Source organism: Galeopterus variegatus, unplaced genomic scaffold, assembly GCF_000696425.1.
Source record: "Galeopterus variegatus unplaced genomic scaffold, G_variegatus-3.0.2 Scaffold229, whole genome shotgun sequence".
NCBI classification, from domain to species: Eukaryota; Metazoa; Chordata; class Mammalia; order Dermoptera; family Cynocephalidae; genus Galeopterus; species Galeopterus variegatus.
The window spans coordinates 478,684-505,873 of NW_007726340.1; the positions used below are offsets into that span (position 1 = coordinate 478,684).

General features: G+C 59.5%; 2 protein-coding genes across 2 annotated transcripts in view; one reads left to right on the plus strand and one right to left on the minus strand.

The window, feature by feature from the left end:
* SREBF1 (sterol regulatory element binding transcription factor 1) overlaps nucleotides 1–767 on the plus strand; it is a 9,168-nt gene extending 8,401 nt beyond the window's left edge. Inside the window, exon 18 of the mRNA XM_008566235.1 lies at nucleotides 28–767. Coding sequence (XP_008564457.1) covers nucleotides 28–257 — 230 coding nt within the window. The 3' untranslated portion in view covers nucleotides 258–767. The remainder of the gene's footprint in view (nucleotides 1–27) is intronic.
* Nucleotides 768–1,366: 599 nt separating this feature from the next.
* RAI1 (retinoic acid induced 1) lies at nucleotides 1,367–18,212 on the minus strand. The gene is made up of 4 exons (XM_008566236.1): nucleotides 12,653–18,212; nucleotides 7,649–7,742; nucleotides 3,328–3,377; nucleotides 1,367–2,803 (listed from the first exon to the last, which is right to left on the minus strand). Exons 1-4 carry the CDS (start codon nucleotides 18,191–18,193, stop codon nucleotides 2,789–2,791), a joined length of 5,700 nt encoding a protein of 1,899 aa, XP_008564458.1. The 5' UTR covers nucleotides 18,194–18,212; the 3' UTR covers nucleotides 1,367–2,788.
* Nucleotides 18,213–27,190: the final 8,978 nt, after the last annotated feature.

Sequence of the window (27,190 nt, forward strand, 5' to 3'; positions counted from 1 at the left end):
CCGCCCCTGACGCGGCCCTGTGCGCAGGCGCGGCTGCGGAGCTGGAGCCCCGGCCCACGCGGCGGGAGCACGCCGAGGCTCTGCTGCTGGCCTCGTGCTACCTGCCGCCCGGCTTCCTCTCGGCGCCCGGTCAGCGCGTGGGCATGCTGGCCGAGGCGGCGCGCACGCTGGAGAAGCTCGGCGATCGCCGGCTGCTGCACGACTGCCAGCAGATGCTCATGCGCCTGGGCGGCGGGACCACCGTCACCTCCAGCTAGACCCTCAGCGTCCCGGGCTCGACTGGCCGCAGGCAACACCGGAGACCCGGATCTCCACGATTCACCTGTGGCTGCACGGTCCCGGGGTGGGGGTGGGGTGGGGCTTCGGTGACCTGTCTCTTTCGCTGGGAGGCCAGAGGGGCGCTACCCTCCCACCGCAGCCCGTTCCTAAAGCAGCTGAGCGGCGGCCAGGGTGGTGCTGACCTCTGGTGACCGATTGCGAGATTGCAGGGGCCCAGCCTGCCGGGTTTTGCTCGCAGGCACTTCAGTGGCTTTTCCCTCTCCTGTCTACAGCGAAGAGGGGCTACATTTTGCTTGGCTTTCCCGGTCAGCAAGGGTAGCCCTGCCCCAAGGCTCCTCTTTCCCTTCTAGGGAGACTTGTACATAGTGTAGATCAGGGTGTGCCACCCTCCTGGCCTCTGAGGCTCATGTGCTACTTTCTCTTTCGGAAACTTTATTTTCATAGGTTGAGAAGTTTTGTACAGAGAATAAAAAATGAAATTATTTATATTCTGGGTTTTGTTCCTTTGTGGAGGAGGGTGTGTGTGCTTCAGCTGATGGATATGCTGACCAGAGAGTCCTTTGGGCCTTCCCTTCCCCCAGCACCTAGGCAAAGGCTTCCCATTCCCCACTGCCATAATGGACAAAATGTATGTGGGGGTGGGGTGGGGAACTGTATGACCTCCAGCTGACCTGTCCTATTGAGCTCTGGTCCCAAGTTTGGGTGGTATAGGGCCTTGATGGTCTATTCCTTCTCACCTCCTAGCTTCTGCCCCCGTCAGGTTTCAGGGTGACAGGGGAAGATGCACTCAGTGTCTTCAAGGACCAGTTGTGATAGGAGCTACGACTTGGGTCTCCCTGTATTGGGTGTCTCACCTCCCCTACACCCTGTCCCCTGGTGACGTCCTCATATCTGGGGAAGCCTTGCATCCTGGCAAAGACCCAGGCCACTTGGGGGCAGGGAGGTGACCGGGCAGCAGGGATTTCCTGTTCTACAGTACAGGACAGAATCCTGGACTCCCCACTTGTGCCCCCTCCGTTCCCATCCCCCACCTAAAGCCTGGCCCCGTCTCCCAGCAGAATCTGGTCAGAATCCACGGGCTGCAGACTTCCAAAACAATCGTTGTATCTTTATTGACTTTTTTTTTTTCTGAATGCAATGACTGTTTTTTACTCTTAAGGAAAATAAACATCTTTTAGAAACAGCTCGATACACACAATCTTCAGTGTGAAGCAATATACTAATAAGAACACTAGTCGTCTTAACATTTACAGTCTTCATATATATTATATATATGTATATGTATACATATATATACACTATATAACGAGGCCAGATATAATACACACGTTTACCATTTTACAGTCATATGTACAAGAAGTTGCTAGGGCGGCCCCTGGCTGGGGGCTGCGTCAGGCCTATCGAAGCGCGGACAGAGCTGAGGACACGGACGGACAGGCAGACGGACTGGCGGGGACTGGCCTGGGCCGGTGGTGGCTGCATGGGGAAGGGGCATCGCAGTAGCCCCCTAGGCGGCGAGGGCCCGTTCGGGGCTTTGTGCTGCGGGGCGCACGACGCACGGCGGCGACACACGGGAGAAGCGAGCATGTTCCCAACATATATACATTCTATGTAACATATATATAGAGGGCTACACAGGTTTTGTACACGAATCTAGCGCTGTTCCTGCTCCCGTGCCCAGTGGGCGCTGCGGTCCCCGGAGGAGGGTGGTGGTGCCGAGGGACGAGCGCGCGTCCGCCGGAGGTGCTCTCTGGTCGCATCTCCCAGGCTGGGATCCAGGGGTGGGGCGGAGGGCTGGGAAGGAGACGAACACAAGCCAAAGGGTGTCCCAGTCCCGCCCGCACCCCGGGGGCCCGCACCCCCTAAGCAGAGGACCAGGACTTTGGGCTTTACCCGAACCACACGAAAGCTCCAGTGAAGGCCGGGCGTGGGCAGGACGCTCGGACACTGCTTGTTCCAAAGCCTCTGCCCCCCTCCTTCGCCTGCCTGGCCCTCTCCAAAAAGGCTTCGGCTTCCCCTGCTTCGTTCACGGGGCCAGAAGCCTCCGTCAGCCTCTCCCAGGGCCCTTCGTCACCTCCCCCTCAACCTCAGGGCTCCCAGCTGCAGGCCACCACCGACTAGGGTGGGGCGGCACCCACGTGGAATCCGTGCCACGTCGTCTTGGAACTTCCGGGGGGGAAGCGCCACCAGACCGAAGCCGTCTCCCACCCCCGCCGGAGGTGCCCCGAGCAGTCCGGACGCCGAGCCTGGCCCTAGGGGTGTGGGCAGGGACGCCCTGTGCCGTCCGGTTCCTGGAGCGAGCAGCTCCGGAACGGGATTTCTTCCCAACCCGGGGCCGCGCGTCTGAGCCCTCGGCGGCCGGATCCAAGATCCGGAACCCGGATCAAGGATCGGCTCTGGACCCGCGCTGGGGGCAGCTCCAAGGCCCGAGAGCTGCGCAGGCGGCTCCTCTCCTTCGGCGGCGGGCGGGCCGGCGGGCTCCGGCGCCTTCTCCAGCCGTTGGGGTGGATTACAACGGCAGCCTCTGCAAGACAGGAGCAGACGCCCGACAGCCCGTTACAGACGTTCGCCGACGTGCAGAAGGGGTTAATTCCGCTCGGGTCGCAGGCCCCGCCCCCGGGGTGACCCCGCCCCTCCCGAGGCCCCGCCCCTGGGTGGACTTGCCTGTGACTCTGCGGCAACTGAGGCTTTTCCTTTCTTCTAACCCCCGCCCTGCCAACCTTCACCCTCGTGCCCACGTCCCGCCCCTGCCTCTGTCCCAGCCTGAGGGATGTCCCTAGGCCCTGGTTATCCCCGCTCAGGAACTGTCTTGTTTATAGAGCGTTCTTCATGACCAGCAAGTGCTGACCTGCCCCGACGGCCGGGCTGCGGTGGCGGCGACAAGAGGGCAGGTGGGGGCTGCGGCATGTGGGGGGTGGGCGAAAAGAACGCCCTGCCTTCCGCAGCTGGGCCCTGCTGGGGGCCCGCAGGTCGGGGCAGGGGGCAGCGAAGGCGGAGGAGCTCCTCTCCTGCCTGACCCCTCTCTAGGGAGCACCTGTGGTCACTTACCTTATGTTTGGGACATTTCAAAGAAAAGTTCTCTTCGATGAATACGCAACCTGTGGCCAAAGAGAAGTATGGGTGGTTAGGACAGGGGGTCTCACAGCTGCTGGTGCTCGGGCATCGGGCCAGGAGGGGAGGGAGCCCCACTGCCCCCCGGCCCCAGGCTGCAGGAGCTCTTGCAGAGTTAATCAGATCCCGCTTGAAATCCTCCACAATCCAAACCCCGTCCCGGTGACACGGCAGCTCTGCCTCACCTTCTCCACCTGGAACTCTCCACACTTCCACACTGGGCGCCTTCCCTGACTCCCTCCTGCAGTCTCTTTCCCTCCCCCTGCCTAATCCTGCTTGGCCACACCGTCACTACTTCCTGCTGTAACAGGCTGGTCTATACTCCAGTGAGTTGCTCCCTGCCTCTCTTCCCACTGGAAGGCAGCTCAGGAGGGCACCAGCTTTGCCTTCTTCCTGGACGTGTGCCCAGCCCCTAGGACAGGGCCTTGACACCCAGCGAGCACTCAGTGAATGTCTCTCCCAGTGCCAGCTACTTCTCCCAGCCTCAGTCTCCACATCTGCAGGATGGGCGTTATGCCACCTACTGTATATCTGTGGTGGGCATTGATGAAGACAGTGTATATAAGCCACACTGCATGTGTGTGGCACACGCAGGTACTCAGGATGCGAGGGCTTATTCCTATGGGGGGAGGAGGAGGAGAGGACACAGAGGGCTTGGATTTGAGCGGTTCTAAGGAAGAAAGTATCTGGGTGCCCACAGCATGACATGTCATTGAGGGGGTAAAGGACAGCTGAGCACGACTTGTCCTCACACCCACCTCGGCCCAGGGCTGTGCTGCTGTCTAAGTGAGTCCTGCTCTTCTGCCTGCTGCCACCTAGGAAGACCCTGGCTTTTCCCCCTGCCACCCCCCACCCATCACCCTCTAGTCTCCTCCTGGGCTCATCCCCCCTCCCTGCCAGCCTTACCAGCCCTTGTTCTGAACAAACTCAAACCCACAAATATCTGGGAGGCCCCAGCTGACCAAGGGACTGCTCTCCTCCCAGCACAGTCTTCCTGCTCACAGGGGAGGTGGCTCTGTGTGGTGGCACCATGAGAGGGTGCTCACCAGCAGGCAGGGCAGAGGGGCGGGGGCGGGTCTGCAGCCCTGAGAGCAGGTTGGGACGACAGCAGGCCTCTCTGAGGCTGTCTCCCTTTTTCCTACCCACTCCCTGACAGAAGCTAGGGGTGCCTCAGACCTGAAAACTGCCCATGAGGTTTTGCATTTTAGGGCCAGGGGGAAGGTGAGTCATCAGACTTCTGCTTCCCTACCATCAGGCAAGCCAGACATGGTGCTGGGGCTGAACTAGACTTTCCAAAGAGCACTGGGCTGAAGCCCCAGGCTGCACGCATGGTGATCCCCTGCCTCAGCTGCATGCACTCCCGTCAAGGGCTTGGGCCACTGGAAGCTGAACGTAGGAGGTGGCCACTTCCAAACCAGCTTGCTCAGCAGCTCCATGGCATCCACTGGGGTTGGGGCATGGAGAGAGAGTTTCTGGCCATCCTTGTGTCCTTTGGCCCTAGGGCCTGAGTGTAGAAAGGTTCAAACAGAACCCCATGGTGCAGCAGCCCCTGTCTGCCCTTCAGAATGTCTCCAGAGTGGGTCCCCTTAATGAGGATTGAAAGGGGGCAGGGTTAGTGGGCTGGGCAGCAGTGCAGGGCAGAGGCTGGCAGCACTTGGCCAGCCCTGGTACCCTGCAGTCTGAGACCCTGACCCAGACACCTGGAGAACCCCCGTGGAATCCCCCACTTGGCAGACCCAGGTGTTGGGTGGGTGTGCAGGGCTGACAGGTATTGGAGCTGCTGCCTGCACAGAGGGGAGCTGTCATGTGTGGTAGATGGACAGCCAAACAACCCCATTCTCCCCTTCCTGTGCCCAGGTCCTTGCAGTGATTCTGCACTCATCCCATGGAGAGGTGGCTTCTATTTCCCACCCTGTGAATCTGGGCTGCACTTGGGACTTGCTCTGGCCAGTCAAATGTGGTGAGGTCCGGAGCCTGGGCCATGAGAGGCCCTGTGACCTCCACCTTCAGCCCTGCTGCCCCAGCCCACTACTGCCTCGTGAGAAATAATGAAAGGTTGGTGTTGAAGCCATTAAGTTGGGCCTGGAAGGGCCAGTAGCTAACCAGCAGTGGTCAACACACTCTATCTGCACATACCCACCCTGCTTGGACCTCCCCTCCTGCCACACAGGGTAGCTGTAATCCGGCCTGACACCTCCCTCTCTGTCACCCCTTACGTCAAGTCCTGTGGATGCTGTGCCAGCACAGCGTCTGGGATGTATGGCTCTATCTGTACCAGGCAACCATCCTTTCCTGCTTGGACTATTACTATGTCTAACAGCCCTGATTATGTCAGTGTCTTATCTTCCCAGCCCTCTCCCTGCCTTAATCCCTGTGGCTCTACAGAGATCCCTGTTATATGCGGAATCCTTCTAAGACTTCATTTGAAACAAAAGTTCTATTGCTCAAAGCCTAGCACGCAAGTCCCACCACTAACAGCTGCTTCTCACCTCCCCTCATCTTTTGAGGCCTGGCTCAAACGTCACCTCCTCCTGGAAGTCTTCCTGGATTCCCACCCACCTCAGACAGAATGAACCTCTCCCATAGCACACACACTCTCTCCTCCTTTTCTGTTCTCCCTAACTGTAGGCAAGAGCCATGGTTTTCCTGGCTGTCCCACTCAAAGGTGAGCTCCTTGGGGTAGGAAGAAGAGCACAGCGCATGGAGCAAGAAAGCGAGGGCCTCCTGCCCTGGTTCTGTCCCTGCCATGCTGTGCGGCTGTGGGTAAGACAGCTCAGCTGTAAATATGCAACTGGAGACAGCACGGGGGCCCGATGTGGGGCCTGGCATGGAGGGGGCATTAAATTCATCACGGGAGGAGGAGGAAGGCAACCGGTGGGGAGTGAGGCCATGTGTCTGGGCAAGTGGCGGAGTCCACATTAAAATCGGGTTTATACTGCTCCGAATGGGAGGGTGAAGACAGCGACACCCCCCGCAGCCCCGCTCCAGCGAGCCCCCTTCCTGCTGGGTGCTGGCAGCTCAGCCCCTGCCAAGGAACCATCATCACTCAGAGTCCTGTGTGTGCTCCTGGGGCAGCTTGGCTGGGGCTGACGCTAGCCTTGGGACCCAGTGGAGGTGAGGTGCAGGTTGTGGTTCCTTCTGCCCAGGTGGCGAGGAGGGGTGGTGGGAGGGTCTCTGGGAGTGACATGAGCCCAGGTGTCTGGGCTCTGTCCACGGCGAGGCAGGGCCATGATCACCTTCTTCCAGGCCAGGGCTGGGAGGGAAGGAGGGCGAGGGGGACAGAGGTCATGGGGGCTGGGCCTGAAACAGGACCAAGGCTGTGCTTCCTGAGCAGCGTTCATTCTCTGCTCCACACAGTTCTGGAAAGAAGAGACTATTATCATCTCCATTTCACAGATGAGGGAACCAACTGCAGAGACATCAATGGACTGACCCAAGACCACACATAAAGAAATGCCACCAGGGTTTGAATCCCTGAAATATTGCCGTCATGAGTTACTAACATCACACCATAAGCAACTGCTCTCTTTGAATAAGGAATGTCTCTCTCTGCGCCTCTGTTTCCCAATGTACTCAATGAGGGTCGGGGCTCCCGGATCTCTCTGGCCCATGCCATCAGTCCTTCTGTTTGCCTGGTGACAGTAGGTGCTCAATAAATATCCGTGGAACAAACGAATGAGCGAGTGAGAGTAGGGACTGGGGACGGGATGCGGGGCTGGTCCTGCCTCCACTTGCAACTGTCTGCTGCTCAGCCTTCCACAACCGCTGCCTATGGCCAACAGAAGAGCATTTGGCCTTAGTCTCTGCTTTGAACCTCGTCTCCCCCCAATTCATCCACTTCCTGTTGCTGTGGTATGTACGACCTTTCCCTTTTTCTCTGCTCAGTGAACCTCTATTCGTTCTTCAAAGGCCCAGCCCCAGGACCCCTGTGTCTCTGAGGCCTGAGATCTTTCCCACCTCTCGGCAATGACAGCACCTCAGACAGCTCTCTCTGTTCTAATTTATGCCTCTGTCTCCGCTCATTGCTCTGGACATTCCTCAGCAGGTGGCTGGGGACTGATTTATTTCCATGTCCCTGGCAATGCTCAGCACAGGTCTAGGTAGAAAGAAAGATGAGGGGATAAAGAATTGCTGGGGCAGAAGAGGAGAGAAACTGAGGGGCCAGGTGGAGCCTGGGTTGGAGGAGCTGTGCCCAGGGTCTCCCTGGACTGCTCAGATGGGCCTCCACACCTCCCTGTCCCCGTGGGCTGGCTGTTACCTGCGTCGCTGGCACACGGGTAATGGTAAGTGAGGGTGCATCCTTTGTGGCTACACCCGATGGTGGCCCCGGCTTCTTGGCAGCTGGAACATGTCTGATGAAGAGAGAGGGAAGGCAGGTGAGTCTCTGGCTGAAGAGCCCACCCCTCAAGCTATGCAGACAAGCCCCCATGGTCCCTGCCTCCTTCCTCCAAAATGGTCCTTGAAAAGCAGCTGGAAGGATTTCAGCTGACTGCCCCAGTACTGGGGTGCAGATGCCCACAGGGGTTGATTCTTTGGCATCCCCTGGGCTGGTGCACTGGGTGGGGGACCCTCTTAGGCCAGTGACGCTGATTGCAGTGGCAGCTGTGGATAACAACTGGCATTTGTGGAGCATGTCCACGTGCTGGGCGCAGCATGTGCCCTTGTCCACTGGCTCCTTCTAACAATCCTTGAGGCGGGTAACTTTCAATAGCCCACTTTACGGATGGTGAAACTGAGGCTCCTGTTCTGGGCAAGTTTGAAAGCAACAAGCACTGTTTTCTACCCTTTCTGGCAGCAGCAGGAACACCAAACCTAGAAATGGACTGTCCTGAGCTAGGCTGAGACATTTCAGATCTGCAGGAGGAGGTACAGCATCTGGGGAGAGATGCCATACGGCATGGGGCCCAGCCCCTCTAGATCTCAAAATTGTCATCCTCTGAGCTTGGGGGTTGCCCCATGCCTGGCCCAGCTGCTTGGAGGGGGACGTGGCCAGAAAGGGTGGCAATACCCAGAAGGCCCTTGGAAGAGTGAAGCAAAACCTGAGGCCTGGGGAGGGATGATGACCGGCCCACAGTCACGCAGACGCCAGCACCACAGCTGCCACAGCACCGGTGGGGGTGAGGGGAGGAGAGAAGCAGAGGCGGCGGCAGAGCCCATGCCCAGATGCTGCGCCACTGAAACAGACAGCAGGAGCTCACCACGCACCAGGCGTGGTGGAAGCCTTGCCCTTGTGACAACCTCACAATGGTATTACTATCTTACCCAGGCTACCAGTGACAGCTCAGAGGTTGGGTAACCCTCCTGAAGGCACGTAGCGCCAGACTGGGCTCTGTACCCAGCACATACCCAAACTGCTAGGGCGGACAGGCTGCATCCCACCCCCAGCAGCTGGGGAAGGCCGAGGTGAGAAATCCTTCTCCTACCCTAATGCTCCTTCTATGCCCAGAGCTGGAGTGGGAGGCTGGGGACATTCTAGAATATCACGTTTTCATATAATGCCTCTGGGTCGGCAGTTTCCTCTGCCGAGGTGAGAAAGCCTTCTCCTACCCTAATGCTCCTTCTATGCCCAGAGCTGGAGTGGGAGGCTGGGGACATTCTAGAATATCACGTTTTCATATAATGCCTCTGGGTGGGCAGTCAGCCTCAGGGCTGACACCTCCTTCCCGTCTGGGATGGCTCCCCAAGGATTTGGGGCCCATCGTCCCCCCAGTTCTCAACCCAAAAGGGGGCAATGAAGCATGAATGGGACCCCAGGCCAGGCCCAAGTCTCCCATCCCCACGGCCCTGGGGATGTTTTGATATTTATTTATTTATTTTTTCCCTTTTTGTCTTTTTTACTGACCGGTAACGGGATCACAACCCTTGGTGTTGCGCCCGTACCGGGGACCGGCAACAGGATCGCAACCCTCCGTGTTGTGCCCGCACCGCGCTCAGCCAGTGAGTGGGAACCGGTCTCCACATGGGATCCGAACCCTCGGCGGGAGCACTGCCATGCTCCCAAGCGCTGGCCCATTAACTGCTCTTATTAAAAAATCATAAAAGGTTTTCTTTGTCTTTTAGATAACTGGCCTAGGGAGCTTATTTCATGCTTTATCATGATAAGTTCTTGTGCTCTCTGCCTTTAAAACCTTTTGTCCCTTTGGTTTTACTTTTTATAATAATTTGTGATTTTATTCAACTAAATGTTTTAAGCCTTTTGTTATTTAACAAAACTTTCCAAAACCAAATTCTGAAAGCTCAACATTTTAACTTTAACTTTGAGGAATTCCAAGGGCCCTGGAGTTTCTCAAAAGGTATATAATAGATGTATCAAAACTAATTGGCTTAGGGCCGGCCCAGTGGCGCACTGGATAGTGCGCCGCTTGGGAAGCACGGCGGCGCTCCCGTCCGAGGGTTCGGATCCCACATGCAGACCGGCTCCCGCTCACTGGCTGAGCGAGGCGCAGGAGCAACACCGAGGGTTGCGGTCCCGTTGCCGGTCCCCGGTCCGGTACGGGGGCAACACTGAGGGTTGCGATCCGTTGCCGGACATGGAAAAAAGACAGGGCAGGCTGGGAAACTGAGGTCTCAGGAGATGGGCATGGCAGGGTGCAGAGACAGCAGGTGTTGTGGGGGGTTCCCAGGAGGGGATACTTAAGGAAGTGGCTGTCCTTGGGGGCTTGCACAGTTCTGTTCTCCAGAGAGCAAAAGTGAGGCCGAAGTACCAACAGGTGTAACGGGGTCGGGGGCTGGGGACTCAGCTGCACACTGAGCCCTACTGCATGCTGGGCGGGTCACAGATGATCTGCATGACCCCACAAGCCTGCTAACGGGGCTCAATGTTCTGGGGCTCACAGAGGACAAGTGACTTGTCTGGAGTTATGTAACTGGCCCTTGGCAGACCTGGGATCTGAGCCAGGGTCTGACTCCAAAGGCACCTGGTGCCACCAAGCCTCCAAAGCAGGAAGGGACGGTGGACAGAACAGTGGCCATGAGGGCCCCTGAGCAGGGACTCTGGGAAGTCCCAGACCCTGCCCATCCTTCCAGGGTGTTCCATGGGGATGGCCTGACTCTTCCGGGTGGGAATTGCTATAATGAGCCCTTGAGGCTCTCAGGAGAAGCCTCCTGTCTGGGGGGGCACGTGCCCTGGCTCCCATCCCCAGGCACAGCCAGGGACCATCTCCCTGCCAGAGAGACACCTTCAGTGACCAGCAAAACCTGCCGGAGTGTGTTCTCCTCGCCCTGACTTTCCCAGGCGTCCCAGTGGCGGGGGCTGCCAGGCCATTTCTGGAGCACGACACAGTGGACAGCGATGGGCCGAGTGGCCGAATTCCAGCTTTCTCTGGCTGCGTGACACTGGGAGGAAGCGTGTGGCACGTCTCTGAGTCACTTTCTCCCCAGTCCAGCGGGGCCGTGTGTGTGTGTGCAGGTCAGTGAGGTAGATGCCCAGGGCATCGGAACCGGCAGGGGCAGCGACCCTCACTATCATCTCCTCCCTGCTCCCCCAGCCCCTGCCCTTGGAGGAGGCCCTGGACGTGGGCCTGGGGGACATGAGTGTCAGGGAGCGGGGAGGCAGTGCCCGGCGAGGCTGCAGCACGGACAGGGCGCTCAGGAGTGCGGCTGTGAATGGCAGGGTTGGCCATCTGCGGGTTACTAGTATTTTTAATGACAGGAGAGACCTGAGCCTACTTCAAGGCAGCTGGGAAAGAGCCAGTGACAAGAGAGAGAGAAGCTGAGAAAGCAGGAGGGGGGACAATAACTGAGAAGGGCAGAGGGAGAGGCCCAGGCCGGGGGCCGCCGTCTGCTGCAGGTGGCCTTTGGCTGGCCTGGGTGAGGTGAGAGCTATGGCTTAGAGAGAGGTGGGCGTGGAGCGGGGTTGACACCCTGACACACACCGGGGGCGTGTGCAGCCCCCTCAGCGGCTCCCTGGGAGTGGGGTCTGGCCAGACGGTGCCTGGGCCTCTTGTCGGGTGCAGGGCTGGTCAGGGTGGCTTCAGGGGTGTTCTAGGAAGGAGCAGGTGGGCAGGAGGTGAAGGCCACCAGGCAGGGGCAGCTCCGCCAGGCCACTGAACTGCTCAGAGGCAGGCAGCGAAAGTTTCCCGAAGCCCAAGCCTGGACAGCTCCTCTGGCTCCGCCACTGGGCCCCAGTGTCCACGGTGGCCCCTGTGAAGGAAGGAGCGGGAGAGGCAGGGCCGGGGCAGGGTAAGTGCGACCCACTGCTCCTTGCACAGTGCCAGGAGCGTCGTCCCCCAGAAGCCTGGACAGGGGCCGCATGGGGCCCCGAGTGAATGGGGGGGGTGGCAGGGGCACAGGTCCCCAGGGGAGGACGTGGACCCCTGCTGCCCAGGACCCGGCACCTCCCGCTGACCACCACCACACGAGCTCCAGCCTCCTGACCTCCCTCAGGAGGGAGCCTGAGGAGTGAGGCCAGGCCTGTCGTACTGGAGCAGCAGCAGTGTCACTGCTGGTAATGATGTCACTCCCACTGCCACTAGTCCCACCAATACCAAGTCCTCACAGAGCACTGATACTGGCCAGGTACAGCCCAAATAGCTTTGCAGGCAGTACCTCGTTTAAACCTTATGACCCCTCACTTTAGAGATGCGGAAAGGTGGGCCCAGAGAGGTTCAGTCTCAGGCCCAAAGCTACGCAGTGGGTGCGGAGCAGCCCGGGGTGCTCGTTCTCAGCTGCCTATGACAGAGCTCCCTGCAGGGGCTTCAGAGCTCACACCTAGAGGTTCCTGGACTCCCCTGCTGCTGTGGGCTGAGAGCCTGGGGGCTGTCCTGCAAAGGGGAAGGGTCCTGTGACAGGGTCCCATGTTCCAGCCACATGTTGGAGAGGGTCTTCCCCTCAACCCCCAGCTCTATCCTGGGGGTGAGGGAGGCAGGGTGGAGGGTGGGTAACTTGCATTTTTGCCAGCTGCCCTGATGGCCAATTCTGGGGGGCCTTGCGTCCCTCTCTGGACCTCAGCATCTCAGCTGACAGCAGACAGTGGGCTGGTGGGCTCTGGAAAGTGCCAGGTGAGTGTGTGAGTGGGCACTGGCTGGATGTAGGGGCCGCAAGGTTCCTGGGACAGGGTGAACAAGTGTGTTCTGCCTTAGCCTGAGGTATGCCTCAACTTTCCCCCAAACTCCCCAGAGGGGCTCTCGGAGCCTGCCGATAGTACTGTGACTGTGGTCATGTTCCCCCAAACCATGGCACCGAAGAGACATGGGGCTCCCCGACTGCCCATCTGCCTGCCCTGAGCCCCGTGCTCCCCTCCCTGGCCGGGCTGGTCTCTTACCATGTCCATGGCCACCTTCATGGCCTCCTGCAGCCCAAAGAGCTTCCCGGCCACCAGGTAGACCCCGCTGGTCCACACCGCACAGGCCTCATGCACCCAGTGCTCCTGGGTGTCCCCACCAGGCTCTGCTGGGGCCTCCTTGCTGCACTCGTGCCTGCGGCTCCTGTCGGCTGGGGCTGTCTCCTCTCCACCGTCCCCCCGGCCGTCACAGCAGTAGCAACTCTGCAGCCGCCGGGACAGGCCCCGGGCACTGGTGCGCAGTGAGCCCTGCTTGGCCGGGTCGGCTGGACCGTCAGGCCTGGTGGGCTTCCCAGCGGCAGTGACGGCAGCAGCTGCACACTCGAGGCCTTTGAGTGTTCTCTCGAGGGGCAGTGAAGCCTCCTCGCAGGTGCTTTCCAGCTGCACTTTCTCCTTGAGTTTTGGCTTCTTTTTGGGGAGACAGTGTTCAGGGTAGTAGGGCCCACAGAGGTCCCCGAGGTCCTTGAAGTTGGCTGGATTTTGGCAGAGGCAGCAAACAAGGCAAGAGGTGCTCAGGGCCTTGGAAACCACAGGCCCCAAGTGCATTGTGGAGGAGAGGGGCAGAGAGGGCCGCGGCTGCAGGATGGAACCCCCAGGGAGCGTGGCCAGGGAGGCCCCGGCCGCATCCAAGGAGAAGGAGGATGAGGATGAGGAAGAGGAGGAGGAGGAGAAAGGCCTCCTGTGGGGCTTGGGCTCATCCCCAAGGGAGTTGACGACAGTGCACACGGTGGTGAACGCATCTCGCTTTTCCACCCGCACGAAGGGCGAGAAGGCGGGGGTCCGGCTGTCTGCCCTCAGCCGCTTACAAGAGGAAATGTACTTGAGGCGGATTTCAGGCTCTGCGGGATCCAGGGGCAGCAGCTGCTGCTGCCGGCGCCGCTTGGCACGCCCCTTACAGGGCGAAGAGGTGGTATTCTTGGCCCGGCCCCTAGTGAGGCGCTTCCGCTTGGAATAGCTGCTGTAGTTGGCATGGCCTGGCTGCTTCTGCGCCCTTGTCTGCGGCTGGCAGGGCCGGCCCTCTGGGGGCTGGGAGGCCAGGCCCAGCTCCTCCGTCTTTGGCTTCTTGCCTCCTCCACCAGAGATGTCCTCACCATCCCCCTGTGTGCTGCTGACCCTGTCTCGGGGAGTCAGGAGCAGAGCTGGGCCAAGATAGGGTCGCTTCTCCAGAGGGCCTTTGGGGAGTCCGAGGGCTCCAGCCCTGCCTTTCCGGCTTCTCTTCTTAGGCGCCAGGGCGGCCCCTCCAGGCTGCAGGGCCTCCGGGGATGTGAAGGCCTCAGTTTTGAAACAGTCAGCCGAGGACAGTTTCTTACTGTTCATGAGCTTGCCTTTTAAGGATCTGTTCGTCAGATTTCTGCATAACGGGTCGGCCCCCAACTGCCCAGTGCCCACATTTAGCAGACCTCCTTCTGCCCCCACGGGGCTGTCCCCAGCACTTTTGAGCCCACGGTCCTTCTCAGGGAGGGCTGGGCTGAGAGGACGACCAGGGGAGGCCCCTGGCGCTTTGCACGCGAACTTCTTCAGGCTGGGCGAGGTGATCTTCTGCACGATGGCTTCCAGCTTCAGGCCGCGGCCCTTGCGGGGCGGCAGCACCTTGGTCTTCATGGTGCCCTGGAAGGCTGCCCGGGAGGTGAGTTTGATGCAGGTGTCAGGAGTCTCTGGGAGCGGGGGCTTTGTGGTGGGCTCGCCGTTGCCCTTGGCGGGCTTGGCTTTCTTGGGAGAAGATATCCTCTTGAAGAGGGTGGGGGAGCCCTCGGCCTGCTCCTCCTTCCCGTCCCCTCCACTGCCACTGGCGTTGCTGCCGCCACCGCTCCGCAGGACCAGGCTCCGCTTCTTGGTGGGGACAGGCGCCATGAAGGCCGACTTCCTCTTGAGCGCATGAAGGGGCCGATCAGAGAGCTTGCCACCTGGACCGGGCTTGGGGACCCTCGCCCGCTGGCCCACCCTGCCCTCCTTCTGGGGGCTGCCAGAGACCTTGAAGGTGGCGGGCAGGTGGTTGTTGGCAAGGAGCTTCTTGGTGGCGCGGCAGTTGGGGAGCCGGCTCTCTGATGGCCGCCGCCGCTTGGAGTGGAGGATCTCCTGGGTTTTGGTGCGGGACCGAAGGATCATAGAGCGCTGGTCCTTGCCGGGTGTGCTGGGGGAGTCCGTCTCCTTGGTCTTGGAGCCCATGGGGCTGCTGTCAGAGGCCACGGGTAGGGCAGCCGGGTTGCTGGGGCTGGATGCAGCCTTGGGTGAGGGCTTCCCCACCCGCTTGCCAGACTTGAAGGCGGCCCGCTGCTTGCCCCCAAGTTTGTCTGGGGGGGCAGGGGTGGTGGTCAGGCCTGGGGGCCCAGGTGTGCGGGGCTCGCTCAGGGCCGTGAGGGAGCGGGTACACATCCTGGGGAGCCCTTCCGAGGCCCCCCGGCCAGGGGCCCCGGCGCCCTCCATCTGTCCTTGTGGGGGCCCAGTGCAGGATTCGGGGAGCAAGAGGTCTTTGGGCAACGCTGGTGCCCTGCACGGGGAGTCCTCAGCCTCAGGCAGCCCCCGGTGCACCCGCCGGCTCCGCAAGCTTTTGCCCCGTGGCACGGGCTCTTTCTTAGCGAGGGGTGCCTCAGGCACAGCGGGCTTGTTCAGCTTCTGGGCCAAGGAGGTGTCCAAGGTGGCAGAATCCCCTGGAGCCCTCTCCCCATTGGGGCCTTCTTCCCCTTGCTTCATATGGGACAGGGAGGACTCAAACCAACTCTGGACCTTTGACTCGGCACCCACGGTAGGGCCCAGCAAGATGACAGACTCCCCAGAGAGGTGGCACGGGGAGCCCCAGCCAGCCTTGGGGTCCAGCACCTCTTCTACCTCCTCCTTCGTGCAGATGAGTGGGGCCTTTGGTGACAGCGGGTCCTGCATGCTGGGCCTCTGCTCAGGGCTACCCAGGAGCTCACATAGGGAGGAGTACTCCTCCTCGGCCTCCAGGTCCTCTTTCCTGCTGGTGGACGGCAGCAACGGGAGGTCCCCAAAGTCGGCAGCGGAGCAGCAGTGCCGACTGTCCTCTAGCCACCGGTCGGCCTTGCTCACCTCTGGGCACTGCAGCAGCCCGCCCGCCTCCTCCTTCACCCCACCCGCCTCTTCCTGCTTGAAGTCCCCGGGCATCACGGCCACTTTCTCCCCAGGGGGCTCTTCCTCCTGAAAGCCCAGGCAGGCTGAAGCCTCATGGGCGTCCCCTTTGCTGACACCATCTGAGGCCTTCCCGCCTGGCTCCAGGCCCTTGGTGAGCTCACCGGGGTGTAGTCCCCACCGGGGACAAGCATCCCCCAAGTTTTCCTCTGGCCAGGCAAAGGGGTTGGCACCGTCCACCGAGCTGGCAGTGGTAGTGTCCGGGAAGCAGTCAAAAGCTGCCGCAGTGGGGTCTGGAGCAGCAGCTCCAAGTGTGGGCTTGGTGCCAAAGGAGAGGGGACCAGTTGCCTTCTTGGGGTCAGGAGTGGTGAAGGCCACAGAAGGGTCTTCGAACAGCCCTGGGCTGAAGTCCTTGGTGCTGCTGCCCTTGTCCAGCTGCAAGGAGTCTGGCAGGGCCTCTGGCTCCCCGGGCCGTGGCCATGCATTCTTGGCCACAGAGTCCAGGCAGGCGCTGTGGTTCTCCAGAGAGAAGGGCGGCTTGCTGGTGTCCTTGGCCAGGCCAGGTGCCTCGGCCCAGGCCTTGTCAGCCTTCTCGCCGATGGCTTCCTGCAGCCCCAGGATCTCAGAGGCCAGGTCCTCCTGTGCCAGGGCACTGAGCAGCAGCCGTGGACAGTCCCGCTCGCCTGCCACGAACTTGGAGAAGCTGTCAAGTGGCAGACTGCTGTGCAGGCTCTGGAAGGAATCGTCAGATTTGGTGGACATGTCGTCGGGTGAGGTCACAGAACAGGTGGACACAGACTCGGGCTTGGCTTTTGAGTTGCTATTGACTCTGGCAGGGCTGCCACGGGCCTGGTTGCAGTAGAGGAAGCTGCGCTCCAGTGGGTCCTCGGAGCCGCTCAGGTAGTCAGCCTCCTGTGGCTCGGCGTGGGTCGACTGCGGCGTGCTGCTCAGAGGCTCCGACAGCGGTGTGCCTGCTGGCTCCGCTGAGTAGCCACTGCCTTCAGGGCTGCAGTGCTGGCTTTTGTGCTGCTCTGGGGTCCTGGACACGAGGTTCTTGATCCCTTTCTTCTGCGGCATGGCCGCCTTAGAGAGCAGCAGCTGCTGGACGGTGTTGGAGATGTTCTCCACCTGTGAGGTCAGTGCCGTGAGGCTCTGCAGGCTGAGATCTGACAGCAGGTTCTCGGGAATCTTGTCCTTCTGCAGGGGCTTGCAGTTGCCAGCCTGGGTGTCCACGGAGCTGGTGGCATCCGTTGGGGAGGGGTTGAGCAGAGGCATGAAGTGGCTGTGGTCGGTGATCGCTGCAGGGAAGGCCCCGGTGCTGAGTGGCTGCTGGCTGTAGGGAAAGTTCTCCAGATTTGGCATCAGCGGCGACGGGGTGGAGCTGTAGGAGGGCGAGCGGCCCACGGAGCGTGCAGGTGAGTGGCTGGAGCTCGGGCTGAAGGTCTGGTAGTACTGCTCCGGAGTCCTGACGGCTGTGTCTGGCTGGCAGTAGCCCTGGCCTTGCTGCCCGTAGTGTTGATACTTGTTGAGGTTTTGGTAATGGAGGGTTTCCTGGGCATGGTGCCGGCTCTGAAGGGCTTGCTGCTGCTGCTGCTGCTGCTGCTGGTCATAGCTGAGGCGTCCTGACTGGTAGGCATGAAGGTTCTGGACCCGCTGTCCCGGGGCCAGGCTGGCGTTGGCGGCCACTGGCCTGTCATGGGGTTGGGCAGACGGTGCCGTGCAACTCTTATAGGAATGGGCACCCTGCCCACCACCCTGGCCGGATGAGGAGTAGGAGGAGGAGGAGGTGGGGAAGGACTGGGAATGTTGCGGGAAGTGGCCACCCTGGGGGAAAGGCAGAGGGGATGTGATGTCATTCTGCAGTTTCTGCCTTTGGAGTTTGGGGTATGCCAGGGGCTGCTGAGGTGGTGGGGGCTGCTGGAGGTGCAGGGAGTGAGTCCGAAAGGGCAGCTGGGCGCCCTGCTCCGAGTACTGCCTTCCAGGGGGCATTGCCGCCTTCTTCATCAAGTTCTCGTCATACTTGCCCACCCCCCCTGGCAGGGGCTGTGGCTGGGGGGGCGGAGGCTGAGGGGCCCCCCAGGCCTGCAGGCTGTCCTCACTGGAGTAGCGGCCCAGGTAAGGGCTGCTGTCCTGGACGCCGTAGCCCGGGAAAGCTGGCCTCCCCTGCAGGGCCTGCTGCGAGGGCAGGGCTTTGCTGCCTCGGTGGTACTTCTCTGCGGCCACAGCGGCGGCTGTGCTGGAGGGCGTGCCCGCACCGCCCTCGTAGCCCGGGTAAGGCTGCGGGCTGTAATAGTCCTTGGCCAGCAGCCGCTGCCGGTCGCAGCTCAGCCCAGCCTGACTCGGCTGCCTGTAATTCTCCAGGCGTGATGTTTCCTGTGAGGTCTGCTGGTAGTTCTGTTGTTTGCCATGGAAACCACACCTTTCTCGAAAAGACTGCATGACTTGGGCTGGTTATCTGTGAAAAGAAAAAGGGAGAGAAGGAGGGTGGGGAGGGGCGGGGGGACAGCAATTCAGATGGGCCATGTCTTTTCTCCTCAGCAAGCACAACCCACCGCCCTCTTCCCACTCTCCCCTCGCCTGTGCCTCCTGCCAGCACCTCCCGCCAGCTGTGCACATATTGACAACTTCTGTGTCGGGGAGGAGTGTGCTGTGATTCCTGCTCCCACATCGCCTGCAGGTGAGCCCTGCCAAGGACAGCCACCGACACTGTGGGAAGAGCAAAACCTGCTGCCCAGCGCCAGGTTACTGGGGAGCTGCCACCCCACCCTCTTCCTCACTGGCTCCTCCCCCGGCCCCCACCCACCACTCCCAGCCCTTCCTGACAGCTCAAAATCATTTAGCAGAGCAATTCCCGTTCCCATGTCACCAGGGGCCCACTGGATCCTGTAATCTAGTCCCTGCACGGCCATGTTCAAGCATGACCCAGCCATGCTGGGGATGAAGACAGTCTGCCCCTGCCCCAGGGAGACCGCTGGCCAAGGCCTGCTGCATGCACACACACACACAGGCGTACGCACACGCACGCACACTTACATGCACAAACACGCACACACACACCTCCTCTATCACTGCCGCGCCATCTGGAATCTGTCTGTTCCTTCTAGCAGACGTCCATTAGGGGATGCCGTGGCACTGTAGACATAAAACGTCCCCTCCTCTGACTCCTGGGAACGCAGGACGGCAGCACCTGCCTCCGGTTTTTGATATCATAGGTGCATAAGCAGATTACGTGGCCCAGAGTGAGGGAGCGCATACTAATGAGGGACAGAGACGCAGTCCCACACCGCGGGAGAGTGCACCAGCCTGGCCCTCCTGTGCGGGTAGGATGCAGCCCTGTCCCTCCTGGCCAGGCCCCTCCATGCCTCCGCAGGTCAGGACGGGGACAGGCCACACCTGAGAGTACATGTGGTTATGATTTTAGGGGCGGGGGCCCAGGTGGGCCTAGCTTGCCCCAAAGCAGGATCCTGTCGGGAAAGGACCCGAGGAAGGCTGGGGACCTTTCAGGGCAGAGCATCTGGATTCAGAGCACAGGCTGGCCCTTTGCATACAAGCTAACGGATCCCCCAACTGACTGGCTGGCCTGTCATCTTTCAGGAGACCCTCAAAGGAGGGATGGGAGAGAGAGGCATCCCCCAGGCTGCAGAGGAATCACATCACAGGAATGGCCCTTGGCCCTGAGTCTCAGGAAGCTCAGGATTCACCCAGCAGCCATGCCAGCCCAGGGGCAGGAAGAATGGGCTCAATTTAGCCTGCATGGCCCAGGCCCCCAGAAGGGGATGGGGGACTTTCCAGTTCTTGTTCCCAAACACTGAAAAAGGAAGGGATGGCTTGCCTTGGGCTACAAAGATTCCAGGGTTACTTAAGGGGTTAGGAAGGAATAAAGAGGGAAAGAGGGGTAGAGAGAAGAGAGACACACAGATATGAGAAGAGGGGAACGAGGCAGAAAAGGGTGAGGTGGGGGGAGAGAGGGAGGGGACTGCCCCAGAGGAGGGGACAGAGGAGGTCCTCCCTCCAGCTGGACAGCCCCAGGTCCACCTGTCCCAGGGGGCAGAGCCAAAGCACTTCCCCTTCCTCTGGAGTCAGCCAACCCCACCAGCGAGCCCCTGTCACCAGGCTTCAATGCCTCCTTCCCTCTGCCTCCCCTCCGCTCCCTGCACTGAGCGCAGGCATCCCTAACAAGGAGAAGTGCACCCGCCCTTCTGACCCACTTCATTCCTGTCCCTGGCAGCTTGGCTACAACATCACAGGAGGTGCTTGCTGCGACGCGCCAGCCCAGAGGAGCTGGAGATGACACTTGGTTCTGGCCTGCTGGCAACCTGCCAGGTGGGCAGCCCTGTGCCTCCTACCCTGACCTCCACAGAGACGGGCCCGGCCAGACTGCCACAGGGTTGCCCACGCAGGCGGGTGGCCCCCTTCTGTCCCCAGGCAGAAGGAAGTAGTAGGCACCTGCAGGCGCCATCCACACCCCAGCCGGCAGGTGGAGGCCACTTCTGCCTAGGGCTCTCCAGGTGGGCCCCTGCTGAGGGGCCTGCTCAGGGCCGAGCACAGGGTGCCGGCTCCCTGCCCTCCGGGCGTGTTTATGAGCCCAGAATGCAGAAACCCAGGACTGTTCTGAAGGCTGCGCATCGTATATCTGCACAAATTACATTTCGGCTTTTATTAGTCCCAGATCACTCTCATTTCCTGCTGAGTGTCCTGTGGATATCATTAACATTTCTACGGCTTTTTAATTTTTTTTTCACATTCTCCGAAATGCATTAACAGAAACATTATTTAAAAAGAGAGAGAGAGAGAGAAAGGAGAGAGGTGCCACCAGTGTCCCCTCCCTGCCCACTCTGGCCGGATCTCTCCCTCCCTGTTTAATCAGTCCAGCTGCTGCGTCTTTTAATTTAGCCGAGCTGTATTACAGGCGGGTTTCCCAGTATACAAGAGCAGCAGCTGGATGCAGTGAAAGCATCTATCTCTAAGAAAAGACAGTTCAATTAAAATAGGAGAAACCAGTGCTTGATGGAGAACGCAGGCGAAAGTGCTCACCCCAACACCACCCACCCTCTGAGCCCAGGGGAGGCAGGGGTGCGGGGACAAAGGCCTGGCACCTTGGGCTGCCTCACAGCGCCCACGCGGTTGGCTCTGCCAGCAGAAAATGGGGTGCTGCCTCTTTAAGAGCCGCCTCAAGCCGGCCATGGGCTCTGTTGTTGTTAATTATTATGATTATGATTACTTTTCAAGAGCACTAGGAAAGGACACAGAGGGGGAGAGAGGCAGGCAGCAGTGCTGGGGTGGTGACATCAGCAGAGGAGGGGGCAGAGAGGCCCCCTGGCAGAGCAATGGTGACCTTTGAACCTGGGGGAGGGGAAGAAGTGGCAAAGTGGGCAGATTGTGGGCTTGGCCTCTGGCTTGGGCTGGAGGGAAGGGGCAGCGGGGGTGGGGAGGGACCCCTTGCCCGCACTCACTGGGCTGCCCTGGCCCAGCTCAGCCCCTGCCTGAGGTTTCTCCCTCCTCTCCCCCATTCCCCCTTCCCCACCTGCCTCTTCTCTAGACACTTGGCCAAGGCCTTATCTCTAAAGTTCTTGCTAAACCTAGAAGGCAGGCAGGAAGGAGGCAGGAAGTCTTAAGCATCCTCTAAGCACCAGATACACCAACGCTTCTTCCTATAACGACTCCTGCAAGTTGATTTTCCCACGCCACCGGATGGAGGAGGCATGCCAGGCTCTGACAGGAGCATGAGCTCAAGGCCACATGCCACAGAACTGGGCCCAGGTCCCCCTCCACATCCAACTCCCTAGAAAATGCCTTAGCGTAGCAGTAGGTCCCACCTCCCACCAGGCCGTCTACACAGTCATGAAATGGCATGAGTGTGTGTGTGTGGGGGGAGTCAGAGCATGGGAGCACGATGAGACCCCAGTCCCCAGCTCCCCTCCAGTGTGAGGCCAGCAGCCTTCAAAGGGCTTGGTGGCGAAACTGGGGCACAGCCCTTCTTTCAGGCGAGGACCCCAGCCTTCCCCACAGCAGCTGATCGCTGCTCTGCACAGGTTTGGTCATTTAAGGCTTTGGTTGTCCTGCTCCCTTCACAGAAAAAAGTGAGGTTCAGAGGGGCAAATGACCTGCTGAGGACCCCAGGGCAGCCCCCTGCCCCGTGCGGCTCCTCTTGTAGGACGCCCACACAGCAACAGCAGGAGCGACCAGACCAAGCGTGGACACGCCCTGGCCTGGACCCACAGCAAGGATTCCCATTTTGGAGGAACATAGCTTGGAGCAGCACGGCAAGAGAAAGGTGCCGTGGGGTAGACAAGCGGGGGTGCCCAGGTTGACCCCGAGCGCCGAGTCAGACCCCCCTTTGATTCTAACCTTGCCCTCATCTTCTGGCAGCCAGACCCACCTTAGGTAGGTCCACTAATGGGCAGTGGTGGCATGGGCTGCCTGCTGCCACCATGGCAACTATCACCCCCTGATCAGCCTTCAGACAGAGAGAGGTCACTAGGCCCACAGCCTCTCCAGACCCCAGGGTCAGGTCCCCAGCTGGGGAAATGGGCATACAGTGGGCGGGGGCTGGAGGGAAGAGAAAGGGGTGGGGGGCTGGGGGGAGAGACAGAGAGGAAGCTTTCCATTCCCCAGCAGCAGCTCGGAGGCCACAGGTTCCGTCCCACCTACTTACCCAAGGTTGTTTTATGACCCGATTTCCTGATTTGTAGCTGCAGGGAAAAAATTAAAAACCCAGCCCACTCAAGGCCTGGGAACCTGAGGAAAAAGGCGGATTTACTGGGCCTCAGGAGGCTGAGGGGGTGTCCGGCTAGGGTGGAGAAGGTGGAACCACTTTGGGCCTCCCCTTCTGTTGCGGGTAATAAAAAATAAATATGTGGACCTTGACTAAAATGAGAAATCATCACCCAGACTTACTGTGGTCCTGCGGGGTCTATTCTAAGTCCTGAGGGCCTGGCTCGAATGGAAAGAAGGAATGATTTTCCAAGGAGCCCACAGACAAGACGGTTGGTCCCATAGGCCTCTGGGACAGGTGAGGGTCCTTGGTCCAGGAAGGGACCATCCTGGAGTCTAAGAAACCCCAGAGGACAAGGCAGCCCCCACCCCAAAGCATGGCCTTTCTAGACCACTCCACGTGGGCAGGCAGCACTTGAGTGTGTACCTGTTCTCGTTCGTGGCCACCACATGCTCATGGGAGAGCCCCTCAGGTGACCAACATTCTCCTCTCTGCAGGGCCTGGGGGCCTGAATATTAAGAGGCAAGCCATGGGGTAAGAAGCAGGAAGACCACCCCAGTCAGGTCGCCAGCCAGGCTGCTCCATTGTTGCTAGGGATCCCTGCTGAGGCTGGGGGCTCATGGCGCTTTGGGGGATGTTTCAGTGGGCAGCAGAGGCTCCTGGGCTCTCCAGATGTGCGGGAAGCCACCCCTCCCAGCCCACCAACGCTGAGGGACCCAGCTGCGGTGTTAGCTGAGACCTACCTGAGCCACTTGAATGGGATCCTCCCCGGGGTAACGCACTAGGAGGCCACCACCACGCCCCACCCCATCCTACCTTTCCTGGGCACAGCCTGTGTGTCCAGTGCAGCACTTAGGTCCCCCAATGCCAAAGCTGCATGTTGCTCCCCACCGCCTGTCTTTGGGATACAGCCATCAACAGGCCCAGAGAGCTGGGCTACAGGGGTCCACAGCCCAGGGGGTGAGGGGCAGATGGCCAGCAAGCCCCCACCCCTGTGAGGTGTGGGGTAGCAAGAGGAATTCAGAGCAGCTGCTGCATTCAAGGCCCTCCTGGGGGAGGCTGTCAGGAGGAGAGCTCACCTACTATCAGCCCTGTACTTATCAGTCTCTTGTGGACAATAATTTTTTTTAGAACACTTTATTCGCTACTGAACAAAAAGCATCACCACCTCTCCATGTCTCTGTCAAAATGAGGAAAAGAAAAAGGGGTGGGGGGGTGACTCCTGGGATGCAGATAGCTAAGAGGGCTGGGGTCTGGCAGCCTGGACAAACCCCCGTGCCCAGCTGGGGAACATGGCCCCTGTCCTCCTCTACCCCAGGCCAGGTTGGTGCCATCAGACATAATCAGGGTCCCAGACCCAGATCAAGGAGCTGGCCCAGAGGTCTGAGGGGACCCTTGGGTGTTTCCAGTCTGCTCCCTTCTTCTCTGAGCCCCAAGCCCCAGTGGTTCCTGCCCTTGCAGGAGGCACCACAACGCGCATGAGATAGGGTCCGTCTGTGCTGCAGGGCTTTGAGGGCAAGCAGAGGATCAGAGCGCCCAGCCTCTCACCCCAGCCTTGTCCTGCCAACTCCGTGCATAGAGGGACCATAACTTACTTCCCTGAGGAAGGGCAAGCACAGGTGCCAAGCCAGTGGGCTTGCCTGAATGCTCACTGACTCTGTGAGTTGGGTGAGCCTTTCACCTCCCTGAGTATCAGGGAGTTTGCACCGGCTGTTCCCTCTGATGGGAACACCATTCCCAGACACCTACACAGCTCCCTACGCTGGCCCCACACCTTCGCCTGTCACCTTCTCCAGCGGTCTTCCCTGACCACTGGGTTTGAAATGGCACCCCTTGCCTCACTCTCCAGTTTCTCCTCCAAAGCACTTACCTTCTTGTAATAAACCTTGACCTACTTTCTTATTGGTTTCTCCTCTTTAAAAGGAAAGTTCTATGAGAGCAGGGATATTTACCTGTTTGGTTCACAGCTATATCCCCACTGCTCAGAACAATAAATATTTATTGAACAAATAACATGCAAAATGTCACATTAATCCTGAAAATATCCAGAATAAGCAGTCAGGTGGAGGTACAGAGCACATGTGGGTGGGGATGGCGGGGGTGGGGCTGGTGGCCACAGTTCCTCTTCATTCATTGGACAAAGAACATCTCCCTGAGGCCTGGCAGGCAGCACACCTGAGTGAAGTGGGCAGGTGGGGATGGGGGTCAGCTGAAGGTCCTGGTTCCAAATAAAGCAGGGCAGGGGAGCATCCACACTTGGCTCCAGCAGACTGCTGCCATGTGGGAATGGGAAGCCAGGGTTCCAGAGCTTCTGAGCTTTTTCCTTTAAAAAGCCAGAAATCAGCATTTCGTAATACAGCATACCTCTCATCTTTAAAAATGTAAAAAGTTTTCTTTAACACTGCAGAGTTGAAGAGAACCTGTCTAGGGGCTGTATTTGATCACAGGCTCCCAGGTGTCAAACACTGATGTGTGTGTAACATGCAGATGGAATTTTGCTTAGGCAAGGCAGGACCTGTTGGGCTGGGGATCTGGGCGCCTAGTGGGAGCTCATTGTGAAGGACTGAGAGCAGGAGCACCCAGAATATTCCCTGGCCCTCAGGAGAAGCTCTGGGGGCCAGTAGAATCAGTCAAGCACTGGAGTGGAATGAAGGTGAGTGCGGTGTGCTCAGGAAGGAGGGCGGGCCCTGCAGCTGGGGCATTGCAGCTGGGGCCCTGCAGGGGGTGGAGCTCAGCAGCCTTGGAAAGGAGGTGCAGAGAGATGATGGGGCTGTGTGTGTGTGCACGTGCTGTGCGTGTGCATGCGTGCAAAGGCTGGCAGGCTGGAGGCCTGAGGCCCACAGAGCTGTAATACATTTGTAGCATTCCACTCCAGGCACAGGGGGAGGCCCTGCACCCACTCTCCTGGGTCCCCCACCAGACTCCTTTGAGACAGTCATTGTGGTAGTAATGACATAATTAATGGTACAATGAGCTGCTTGACATGCACCTCCCTCACTAGAAAGTGGCCTGATGAGGGCAGGGGCTTTCCCTGCTTGGTTCTAAGCTCTAAGCCCAGAAACTGGCCCCAGAGTTGATGCCCATTCAGTATTGCTCGGATGATTGGATAGACGGGATGGATGTGGGAAGGGGGTCAGGCTCTGTGTCAGGAGCATTATTTAATCCTCACCACACCCTCCCCAAGGGACGATCCCCAGAGAGAGGTTTGATGATGAGGGGCCTGGAGGCCAGGACCCATGCAATAGCCAATCAGGAAGGAAGGACAAAGTTTGTGCGCCCTCCTCCACAGCCTCTTTGTGCCTGCATCCACTCGCTCGCTAGTGGAGGCTGTTTCTGCTCAGCTTACAGTCTGGGTGGGGGCCGAGCTAATGCTGAGGACACAAAGGAAAAAGCACTGTAACCCCTGCTCTCCCAGGCAGACAGACACACAGACAACTGCCACGGTGTTGCTGAGATGAAGTGACGTCCAGAGGCTCCGTGGGTGGGAGAGGAGGCAGTCAGGGGAGGCTGGTAGGGGAAGGGCACCTGGATGGAAGCAGCAGCCTGGCTGAGGCTGGGAAAAAGAGCGGATGAGGGCAACTGCAGTTACCTCCCATTACTGCCAAATTCTCTGGGCCTCCCCCCACCTCAGGTGGGCCGGCTGCTGCAGCTGACAGCCAGTGTCTTGTATCCTCATGGCACCAATCCCTGGCAATCCTGCAAAGTCACCCCTACTCATTAGCTGCCTGGCTGGTCAGTCTCCTGAGTGCCTCTGAGGATCACCAGTCTGTTGCCCAAGCTGGAGAGGGGTCTCCGGCCTGTTTCTGAGATGGTGCCATCCACATCCCCCTCCCTACCAACAAGACCAGCTGCTAAGAGAAGTGAGCCACCAGAAGCCACTTTCTGCAGAGCACATTCTAGGTCAAACCTCCCCCTTATTTTGCAGAGGAATTAATGGAAGCCCAGAGAGGGCGAGTGACCTCTCCCAGAGGCCCAGCAGGGCTGAGCTCCCCCTAACAGTTCTGTGCCACAGAGCACCTGTCAAGCAAAAAGGGGGAGCAAGCGCTCTTCCTCCTGGGCACTCCAGCTTCTCAGAGGAGTCACGGAATGTGCCACCTTCCCCAGCCTAGGAGGAACCACCCCTCTTTCCCTGCCTTCGACACCGCCTCGCTGCAGCATCCTGACAGCCGGGGAGGCGCAGCGCCCCAGCCCCTCCCAGCCCCGGTTCCACCTGGGGGAGCCGGAGAATTGGCGCCCCCTCCCTCCCCCCAGCCCCCAGGGGAGGAAGCCGCCTGTCAGGCCGCCACGGCGTGTCAAATCCTCTTGCTGCCTAATTGTGAGACGGCGGCGTTTAAAGAAACGCTTTTCTGGCCGCCTGCCACACCGCAAACTCCTTGGTATAATTTTATTATTAAGGAGAGAGAGAAAGAGGGAGGGGTGCTGGAAGGAGGTGGGGGAGAGAGAGAGAGACGGACGGAGGGAGGGAGGGGAGAGAGGAGGAAATTGCTTAGCCCAAGTCAGCTGGTGGAGTCTTCTGCTCAATGTGAAAGCGGGGCCGGCTTTCCAGTTGGCAAGCTGACTCCGTTAATTGCGCATTCAGCCTCTACTTAGGGAAGCTGAGACGAAGCGCGGCCCGGCTCTGACAATTAGGATCTGCGACTAGGCCATTAACCCCTTCCGCAGCCGCCCCCGGCCCCATCGATGCCACCGCACCCTTTCGGGGGCGTAATAACTTCGTATAG

Coding starts and splice junctions, on each gene's coding strand:
- RAI1 (XM_008566236.1), bottom strand. CDS start 18,193: ATGCAGTCTTTTCGAGAAAGGTGTGGTTTCCATGGCAAACAACAGAAC. Junction 7,743..12,652: donor TGAAGGTGGCCATGGACATG/GTAAGAGACCAG, acceptor TCTCTTCATCAG/ACATGTTCCAGCTGCCAAGA. Junction 3,378..7,648: donor CCCGTGTGCCAGCGACGCAG/GTAACAGCCAGC, acceptor CTTTGGCCACAG/GTTGCGTATTCATCGAAGAG.